This window comes from Tachysurus vachellii, chromosome 11 (assembly GCF_030014155.1).
Source record: "Tachysurus vachellii isolate PV-2020 chromosome 11, HZAU_Pvac_v1, whole genome shotgun sequence".
Taxonomy (NCBI): Eukaryota; Metazoa; Chordata; class Actinopteri; order Siluriformes; family Bagridae; genus Tachysurus; species Tachysurus vachellii.
In genome coordinates, this window is record NC_083470.1 from 19,148,600 (window position 1) to 19,159,389 (window position 10,790).

Here is a 10,790-nt window from a genome sequence, read left to right on the forward strand (position 1 = left end):
ATTCTTTTGAATCCATGATATCTAGTTGAAAGCAACTTAAATCCAGACATGTAAAAGCTCTGTTTAAGTACATATTCATTCATTATATTTTATTTGTAGTCGTTTTAGCCGAAATATGCCTGCGTTGTTGACAAACTGATCAACGCAGCGAATGTGGAACCATCGCTTCCGCGCCTTGGTTCCACCCGGAGAGAAACATGAATCGGCGGTGTCCTCGGAATTTCTTCCGTGTTGTTGTATGCTAGCGTTCAAGATGGAGTCCGCCAACAAAGCTGGACATCTGATGAGTCTAGCGGCTCTACAGCAGTATGACCCGTATATTAACAAGTTGCTCGATGTTACCGGGCAGGTAGCGCTGTATAAATTCAACTCCAAAGCAAATGAATGGGTAAGAAGTTATTTTTATTCCGTTCTGCGACCCTCACAATAACGTTAGCAGTTAGCTAACATTAGCCAAGTACGAACTAGCTAAGATGCTGCAAAGCTGTGTGTTTTGGTCCAATATCCGTGCATATAGATATACTGTATATACGTGAATCACACAGGGTTAGAGATGATGATGATGATGATAATGATTCAGACGCCCTGTGTGAGGCACTAAATATCCGGTTTAATCATGTTTATTAACAGATTAGTGCGAGCTAATTAGCAGCGGGTTGGACTCAACTTTATAAACACTGTCAAGACCGTTATATTAAAGCATCCATAAGCAACCGGCTTAATAAACACCATCTTTCTCAACCCCCATGTCAATAAAAGAAAATATATATTTATATGTTTAAGACAAATTATTGTTGCTTGTCTTGCTCACAATACAGCAGAGAAGAAATCAGTTTTGAGCAAAAAGACAGATATTTAAAAAGACAGATATTTAGATATACCAAAAAAATAAAATAATAAAGTTTCCAGTTTTCCTTCTTACCACAAATGTAGTCTATGAGCCACGACATGCTGTGTGAACTTGACTCCTTTTAGTTCAGTAACTTAGCTACAATGCTAACGGAGCCGAAAGAAAAAAGTTTATAGTCTCCATCTTTAGCGTCGTGTTGCGCTGCAAATCCCGCATCATCACTCACTCCTCAAACCTCGCCGAGATTTAAAACAAACAAATAAATAAATAAATACTAGATTTCCTAGTAGTTTTCACTAAGACCGTACGGTATCATGTTAGCTATGAAAACAGACAGAAAAAAAACTTTTTTTTTCCCAAATGTAAAAACTCTAGTAGCAGCCATTTTTACAGCCGGAATTACTTTCTTCTGTAGAACTTAATTTGGTATCACTCCACGCCTCGGATGGAGGTGTGGCCCAAAGTTCTTTTTCTTTTCCTTTTTTTCCTTTCTTTTCCTTTCTTTTCCTTTTTTCCTCATTTAATTCTTCCACTGAGTCACGTTTAAGGACTTTTACAGTCGACAACACAAGCGTAAAAGAACACAAAACACCATACTTCGTCATTCAAACCATCTTCCACAGATTCGAGTCTAAGAGATTAATAATGCGCATGATAATCTAGTTCCCGTGATGAGAACACTGATACCCAGTAAACACGCAGTAAAGAGTACCGTGTTTTTATTTACAGGAAAAAACGGACATTGAAGGCACCTTATTTGTGTATGCCAGGTAAATATGATCTGTGTTTATTCTTAGGCCATAGAATAAAATAACTCCAAACTTTCCCTTGTCTATTCCTACTGCCTTTAACAGTAGCGTATCAAGTTTTCTTAGTATATAATGTTGGTTGTTTGTTTATATATGATCATAACCTTAATCATGTTCTTTCTGCAGGTCAGCATCGCCTCATCACGGTTTCACCATCATGAATCGTCTAAGCACTGAGAACCTGGTGGAACCAATTAATAAAGATTTGGAGTTTCAGCTCCAGGATCCGTTCCTCTTGTACCGGAATGCCAGCTGTAAGTCTTATTAAAATAAGACTGAATTATTTTTATTATTATTATTAAAATGGCAACTGACAATTCCTGCTTTGGCGTCTGCTGCTAAATTTCCATAGAGCAGTAATTGCCTGACTAAGCAGTTTTCTTGTACTGAAATACAGTGACAGTATTTTGAGGCTTCACTAACAGCAGGATGATTGCATGACAGCAGGGCTATTTATCCTTTGTAACACAAATAAAACAAAAACAAAATCCTTTTTCAAAGCGTAATCTGAGACGACATACATTTAAACTTTTGTGCATGTCTTTAGCCATCCGAGACAATAGCCTCGTTTTCTACAAATTTTTTTTTTTGTTGTTGTTTTTGTCTCTTGCACCCATGGTGTAAGAACACTCAAGTGAACCTTTGCAAGTTAATAAGTTTAATGGAAAATTCTGTTTCAGATCATAATTGAAGTAATAAAGTTGTACTTTCAGTGAGTGATTATCACAATAGAATTCAAAATAAAGACAAAGAACTTGCATGAACTTTTCTCCATTTGGCAGCAAATACACTGCACCGAGCTTCCAGGCGCTAGACACTAACTTACATTTGATTTGTTACGTCCTTGTGAACATGACCACGCACGATGAAGACGAATGTCTTATAATATGAAGACGTGATGTTTAACAAGATGCACACTGGTAATGATTTATCATTAAGTCATCTTACTGCCAGGGAGTCATGCAGTAACATGCAGCACAGCCAAAACGGGATCTTTAATCGTTTCCGAGAACAGTTTTGTTATGAGCGCTGGGTTGTTTTTTTTTATTTCCCTGCCAAATATGGGGGAATTTTTTTTTTACACTGGGGGCTGAAAAGATAGATGCCTTTATGAAGTTGAATGAGCTATGATCAGTTGCTACCCTATGAAACCTATTTTAATGTCATTGTGAGCTTAAACAGATATATTTGCTGTAGATTTGTTATCTTTGGTTATAGTGTAGAGAACTGTGTGTGTTTTTTGGTGGATTTTGTGTGTAGAGACGAAATTTTGTGGATCTGATATTTAACTTCGTTTGGATTGTACCTTGATTATAAGTTGCTTTTTTTTAATGGATAATTTTATGCATTGATTTAAGGTGTAAAGAGATCTATTAGTGCTCCCTGTCCTGCTTTACTACCACCACAGCAACTTGGCTAAAGTATAGGAATAGAATCCTAAAACTAAATCTTCAGATACCCAAAACGTTCCCTCTTGGACATCTAAATGGGTTCTAGTTTAGTGTATTATGCAACAGAGGCATGTTTGTGACTGCAAGTAAAAGGAATTCATTCTTCACCTTCGAATGCTTAACATTAAAGTAGGTCCTTAGGAACGAGAGTCTCTGCTGCCGTCTGTATATACACACTCGAGTTCACATCACAGGCCCTGTGCTGTTCGGTTCCCAGGAACAATATGAAACTTTCAGGACCATCGTGAGAGCTTCCAGACTTTATGAAGACGGATAGTTGCTTAAATGCTGTCATTCATGTCAACGCTTTTTAAGCTGCTTATAGCTATGAGACTGGTGATATTAAATAAATGAGTTTTACATAAAGATGTTTTTAACATGTAGAGTAAAATACTCACTGCTCTTCAAACAGGCCCAGCAAAAATAAATAAACTGGCATTTACCATTGTTAGTACCGGTTAAACATCGCCCAAGCGTCTTCTGAAATACGATCTTCCCCTTGCGCCGGAGGTCATGAAGCTCCTGATTGGGGTTGGAGGCCAAACCAAGCAGAAGCATCCTCTCACGGCTGTCACCTTTGGCGAGCTCCATGCTTTCTCCAGTGACACATGTCCTTCACAACATTCAAGTGTTCCTTGTAATATCTGGTTTAATCAGTCCAGCAGCTCCCGCCCTGACCTGCCGTAAGCTAAATCAGGAATTACAGGCGAATTAAAGAAAACAAAACACAGGTCTGATGAGCATTTAGCTGTGTGTCTCCTTATTGTGTGTAGCCGTTGAAAGCTCTAGAGGAAGAACGAAGACGGGGGAGTGTAAGGGAGAGAACGAGACAAAGTCCCCAAGGCTTTGGCACAGAGCGCGTTAAGATGGTGTGCTCCATCTGAGCAGCACGTGTAAGGAGAACATCCAGGAGCTGTCAGGAGTGAAAGAAGGCAGAAACGGAATTCCTTTCTTATCTGACCCGATCAGAGCGGAAATAGGAAGGGGTTACTTTTGGAGTGGTTATCATTGTGTAAGACTAAAGTATACATGCGTACACACACACACGCTGCTGTTAAGGTAATGTAATACAAATGATGTGATATGTGAAGATCTACAGATGTGTATTTAAACCTCTCTTCTTCTTTTTTCCAGTGGGAATTTACAGTATCTGGTTCTACGACAAGGCCGACTGTCAGCGCATCGCACAGCTGATGGTACAGTAAGTGTCAAACATTCACCAGCTGCAGAGCGTTTTATGATGCGCATAAAAATAGCTCTTTTAATTGATCGAGCACAACGTGCAGCGCAGCGTGACAAGTGCCGGGTGAAAGCAAGTGCCGGCCGCGCACCGAGGAACCCTCGTGGGAGCCTAGCAACAAGCTGAACTTGTTGCCATGGGTGCTTGTTACCATAGTGACCAGGTTTACTCGGATGTACCATCTGGCGGAAGGAGGCGCTTATCGTGCATTCGGATAAATTGAGACGTGCACCGTTTTGGATCCTTACAGATTATAAATGCTAGTTACTGCATACTGCTATCTGATAGTAATCTTATCTCAGGGTCTTGGATAATTCCCCCCTCCCCCCCAATATTTGATATTTCTCAGCAATATTTTTTAACCTGCCATTTCTGTTATCCCCCTGCACTTGTCTGTCTTATCAGATGAAAGTGTTCATCGGTACACCGCTGATATCTACTGGGCAAAATGTGCAACTAGCTCCATCAATAAAAGAACTCAATAGTGTTGTTTCGCTTCCAGATTTTTGCTCTTTGTGTTGCATTTCATGTGTGATTTTAGGATAGTGAAGCAGGAGACGCTGAGGGCTCAGCAGGTCTCTCCGGATCGAGGCCGAACGAATGGTTGCGTCGAGACGAGACCGATGGATATCCTGGAGCTGCTGAGCAAAGCCAAAGAGGAGTATCACAGGGTAATGCTGCAAATCGGTCTTGTCGAATGCTCCTTGATTTTAAACAAATAGATCTGTGATTGCGTACATTTAGCTCTGTCTGATTATTTGTCTCTGACTATTGTGTGTCTGTCTGCCTCTGTGACTCTTTGGCTGGGTTTTTGTCTGTCTCTGTGTGCATGTGCCTATACAGAGTCAGCCTAATGATGTTGATTCACAGGTAAACACAGACATCACTCCAACTCCAAACCCAGTTAAAGTTGCTCAGCAGGAGAAGGTACTGCTGCAATCACAGCTAACTGCTTTTTTTTTCTTTCTTTCTTGTTCTATTTACTGCTTGCAAAATGGTTACATAATAATAATAATAATAATAATAATTATGAGCAATTCATACGATTAGGTACAGTTTAGTCTTTATGGTGATATTTAAGAATCATTAACATCAGTATTTGTTTTTAGAGCTTCTTACAAGCCTGTGTGTGTGATTTTTACCTCAAAATCTTGGTCTTGGCTCAAATACGATGGCATGTTTCTTTAAATGCTTTAAATCATTTGCTTTGTCATTAAGAAGTCATGATATAAATTACCAGGCTACGTGTCGATTTCCTTCACTTTTCACCACCATAGAATTTTCATTCAGTCTCTTTTATTTGTGTCCATAGCAAACACACGGTGTGGTGAAACAGATCACAGTCGAGGAGTTGTTCGGCAGCTCTTTACCCAAAAACCCGACCCCTCCAGCCGAAACGATTTCTGGCGAGAGTTTTCTGCGTGGAATAAGTTACGGCCCTCCTCCCGTGCCCTTAGAGCCCCTCCTCACACAGTGTCTCTCAGCCAATCCCCTGCTCCCTCAGCACTCCATCTCTCCCGGGCTTATGGCGCCGAGCGGGTCCGAGAACGTTCCAGCACTCGGAGGCCATCGTGGGCAGACTGGGCCTCAGGCTGCGCCTCAGTACATCAACTCGCTCAAAAACGATGGCCACGCGATTCCCAAGCCGACAGCAGTGCCGGGCTTCATGCCCAGCACGCTAGTCACGCCACAAAGTTTCCGAGAACCTACACCCAAAGCGCCAGCAGTTTTCACCAGCAAACCCGCAGCATCTGCACAAGTAAGGACTGACAAAATAGGACGAAATTAGCCAGTACTCCTTTGTGTATTTATGTCTATTGTATCTCTGCATTTTGCTCACTCTTCCTCTTTCTCTTTTCTCCGTCTGATGAAGACTAAAGAAGCTGCCACTTTTGCACAACCGCAAGCCCCGAATCTTGTCAAACCCATTCCAGTGAGTAAACGCACTTATAGTGCTTTTAACAATGGGCATTGTCTCAAAGCAGCTTTACACCCAAAAAAATGACAACGTTGCAACAGTGTTGAAGGAAAAACTACTGAAACACTGTAAGACACTTTAGCAGCCAATATACAAATCAGAGTATGCTTTCATTGTTCTACTATATCTCTGTTTTGTTTACAGGTATTTCTTTATTTCTCACTGACACCTATTTGTCTTTTATGTTGTTTTATTGACGTGTTTGTGCCAGAGTTTATACGACGCACGTGAACTGGTCAAGTCGGTCATGTGTGAGTTATGACTAATATAGTAAAGGCAGTGTAATTGGATATGGAGAAATAAGAAAATAAAGGATATGAAGGATAAAAAATGAGGAAACATTTAAAAAAATAAATAAATAAAAATAAATAAATGAAATTCATATTTTGGACCGTATGTAACTCTTATATCTTTAGAATTGTTCAACACACATTACTCTCACCAGTCATTTTAATAGGAAGACTTGTGGCGTAGCTCGTAAATCTTGTAGATACAGATCAAGAGTTTGAGTGTAGAAGAATGTTCACATCAGACATAAGAATGGGGAGAAATCTGATCTCAGTGACTTTAATCGTGGCCTGGTTGTTGCTGCCAGATGGACCGACCGGTTTGACTGTTTTAGAAACTGCTGATCCCCTGGGATTTTCACACACAACAGTTTCTAGAGTTTACCCAGAAAACATCGACTGAGCAACGGTTGCTATTACGCATTCCTAATGACGTTAACCGATTTTGGTTAGAACGTCTGTACAGAGTTGCCGTACCGCTCACGACACGTCACGTGTATTGATCGCCATCAGTTGTCCTTTTTTACCTTCAAAAGCAATGTATTGTTTTGTGACTAAAGTAAAGCTAGAACTTTTTTCCCCCTCCTTTAGCTTTAAGACACATTTGGGATCTTTCACATCTGTTCTCTTGACCGAAAGTGCGCAGCTCGCCGTAACGAATTGCTCGTCGTGTTTCAGACCAAGGCGGGGCTAGTTGTGCCAGGGCAGGAGCCATCATTACTGCTTTCCCCCAGCGTGTTCCAGCAGTCCATTACAAAAGCACCAGAGCTGCCGAGAAATCCTGCTCCTCCACCATCACCTCCTGCCTCTCTGGGGGCTGCAGAGCTTCCCTCAACAGTGTATAACAAGGCACAGTTACAGGATGTTCTCATACATTTAATAAAGGTACACACTCAAACAGACCATTAATACATTTACATACCATTATGGGGGTTTTTTGTTGTTGTTGTTTTTAGGTTTCAGGATACCGGTCTGTTTTTCTGCTACGTTTAATACACTTCTGTTTTGTCTCTTTTAAAGAACGATGCCCACTTCCTCAGCACAATCCATGAAGCGTACATGCAGAGCATCACCAAAGACCTCAGCAACGTCAAACTATAGCCAGTGACTCTAAACTCCTGGACTGAGTGCTCTTCCTGTCAGCCCAGAGAGCTGCATTTAGGACAGAACCACCGCAAACCCGGTGCACTGGTTATCTCTCTCTCTGGATCTTAATCCCAGAGAGATGAATCCAAAGGCACACATTATTCCTTTCATTCAACAAGAACTCAATCTACAAGATGACAACATAGCCACGGTTACTCCACATCTGAGCCCCGGCTATTATTAATCATGAGGAGGAACACCCACTTCTTTTGTCTGTCTCATACTGTCTGGTCATTCATCACCCTGTCAACTCTTTTCTATTTGTAACAGCCACATTTATGGAATTCGCTGTTTGTTGGTTGTTGCCTCAACAAATTCCTCATTCTGTTTTTTATGTTTAAGACGTCACATCGTTAAAGCAGTATCTTTAACAGAGCAGAATCAGCAAGCATATTTAAACGCACCTTGCTGCGAATTCACAAGCAAAGTATCAACCGGAAGCACAAGCCTCTCAGAGCTCAGTGCTCGTACAGCTGAACTGCTCTCAGGTGCACAACCGTTTTTTTTCCTGCTCGCTACACCAGTCCACCTCAGAACCCGCGTGCGTACAGTTCAGTTTTATCGTGACACCGTGCTGTGCGCACTCTGTTAAAGATTCTGATTAAACACCATGAAGCATTTTAGCGGATCGGATGTAGGAAGTTGCTGTCGAGTTTTCCGTCTCCAGAGAATTAATGTGTATCCACATCGCTTTCATTTTGTGCCATCCGTTCATCAGCATGAAGGTATACACCAGGGTTACATCACACGGTCTGACCTGGTATCGGATGCTGGTGCTGGAGCAAGTTTACACAGTAAATGAAAATCAGAGAGATGCTTAATACTTATCACACCGCTGCCTCCCTATTAACCATAGATCTTGCATTAAACTAGCCTGAGGGAAGACCTGCACTTTTTTTTTCTTCTTTTTTTAAATAGTAAAGTAAACTTTAGACCCAGGAGTTGAAGTGAGATATAATGACCTGGATGGATTCTGTTAGGGCTTGTGACGCATTTTTAAACTGCAGTAGCGTTACTGCAATAAGCTTTATTTGCACTGGACAGTAGGAGTACAACTGATTTATTATTATTATTATTATTATTATTAGATAGGGAGAAATTAGTTTGATTATAAGCAAGATGTTATGGTATACCATTTGAACTCTTGGATATGTTGCTCATCTTTCATCATTTCGAAGTTTATTCTATGAGTTTAGGCCACATGTAATGTTTTGCCATCAATTTAATTTTTGCGTTAGTGGTTTATACGATACCAGACGGGTATGCCTCGTATAAATGTTTGGTGCGCATCCTTTTAATGGTTAGTCAAATGCCAAATAAATAAGCAAATCTTCAGTAGCATATGACGACTCTGGTTCAAATCCTTTTCTATGATATTGATACATTTCTCCACTATGTGGCGCTGTTTGTTTGTTTTTTCGAAGAAGTCTGGCCTATTATGTTCCTTTTGTGTTGAGATCCATACAAACAGTCTGTGAGAATATACTTATTTTTAATGTCATATTTTTATCTGTATAAATGCTGTTCATTTATGCTTTATTCCTGTTTTTGACCAGATAAATTACAGATAACGCTCAAGTCAGTGATACATTTTTTTTATTTTGCACATCAACAGCAAAATAGAAATGGGATGTCTTAAAGATTTGGTTATTAGGGAAATGTCATTAAAGTAACTAAGAGCAGCTTTAAAGTGTTAAACTCGTTTGGAAGCTTGACTATATCTTACAGGCAGCTCTGTTTCTTCTCAACCTTCTCTTCATTTGAAGGCTATTTTAGAAAAATAAAAGTCAAACGATATTTCACATACCTCGAATGTAGTCGATCGGATATGTCACTGTTGGTGTCCAGGTTTTTTTTTTGTTTTGTTTTTTTCTACTTTTTAGTCTTGACGCTACTTAAGACTTAACTGTGGAGAACTTCATTGCAACACAAAGCAAACATGCTGAGTGACTCAATACAATTACGAGTAATAAATGCATTAGTACCAGCTCTAATATTTCCAGATCTAAGTTTATATTATATATTAAATATCACATTTCATGACCTTTTTTTTCTCTCAACCTTTTGCATTTTCTTTTATTTTCTGTCTCTTTTTTTTTTTCTTTCAGAAAATGTAGGATCCTAGAAGTGCAAGCTGGCATTATTCTTTTTAATGTTCTTCAAGGGGTCTGTTCAGCTCATTCAGAGTTCAATAAATCTGTTACTTCTGATCTGCAAAGTAGCGTATGTTTAATGAAATTAACCACATACACAGTAGAAATGCAGAAATAATTGTGATGATTTTTCAACATCGAGCATGGTAAAAGGTGGCATAACAGCTTTTAGGAGCTAACTATAACGAATTTGGAAGTTCAGCACAATCATTTAGCACTTGACCAAGTCTGCGGTTGTGAATTTAATTAAATGTCATTTTTCATAGCACTTTGAACAATAGACGTTGTCACATTTATCAACATAAATCTGGGTGGAGATTCTGGATTAGGTCCCTGTAGAGCGAGCCAAAGTTGACTCGGAAGAAGAAACCTTGAGAGGAACCAACCTCTTCTGGGTAAGTAAGTGTTGAGGACGTTAAGTATGAATAACAGTATTATAAGTGTAGCTTCATTACAGAGCAAGACAGGAACTGCATCAGTATAGCTTACACAATGTTATGACACCTATTCTCAATGATGGTTCTCAAAAACTGAAGCTAACTTTTAGTGGTTTTGTAATTTTAATTGGAATTCACACTCAAAGCAAGCACAGGGCGCCTCGCCAACTTAAACAAAAAGGTTGCAGAGGTTGTTTCTTGTGTCTTGAAGGATAGTGGGGTGAGCTGTTGTTGTGGCTTAGATGCAGGGATGTACAGGGTAGCAGTAGCTCAGTGGTTAACGTGCTGGTTTACTGATGCAGAGCCCTTGAGTTAATCCTCTAGCTGCTCGGTTTTTATAAACGAAATCATTCCAAAATGTCTGGTTTGGATGCAGGTTTTCTTTCTAGTCAATCAGGGACTACACCAGAGTCTACATGTTTATTTATCATAGGGGTGT

The 10,790-nt window shown here is 40.0% G+C and overlaps 2 protein-coding genes across 4 annotated transcripts in view; one reads left to right on the forward strand and one right to left on the reverse strand.

Annotated features, from left to right (window-relative positions):
* cacna1db (calcium channel, voltage-dependent, L type, alpha 1D subunit, b) overlaps positions 1–1,225 on the reverse strand; it is a 114,484-nt gene extending 113,259 nt beyond the window's left edge. Inside the window, exon 1 of the mRNA XM_060880728.1 lies at positions 923–1,225. Within this exon, the coding sequence (XP_060736711.1) occupies positions 923–950 (28 nt within the window). The 5' untranslated portion in view covers positions 951–1,225. The remainder of the gene's footprint in view (positions 1–922) is intronic.
* Positions 200–9,459, forward strand: dcp1a (decapping mRNA 1A). 3 transcript variants are annotated; one of them, XM_060880744.1, is made up of 10 exons: positions 200–388; positions 1,580–1,620; positions 1,786–1,913; positions 4,245–4,311; positions 4,892–5,021; positions 5,194–5,277; positions 5,663–6,109; positions 6,224–6,283; positions 7,294–7,500; positions 7,636–9,459. In XM_060880744.1, exons 1-10 carry the CDS (start codon positions 239–241, stop codon positions 7,714–7,716), a joined length of 1,395 nt encoding a protein of 464 aa, XP_060736727.1. In that variant the 5' UTR covers positions 200–238; the 3' UTR covers positions 7,717–9,459. The 3 variants fall into 3 exon arrangements, with proteins under 3 accessions (XP_060736727.1, XP_060736729.1, XP_060736728.1); XM_060880745.1 differs by having other exon boundaries at positions 203–388; positions 5,221–5,277; XM_060880746.1 differs by lacking the exon at positions 5,194–5,277 and having other exon boundaries at positions 202–388.
* The last annotated feature ends 1,331 nt before the right edge of the window (positions 9,460–10,790 follow it).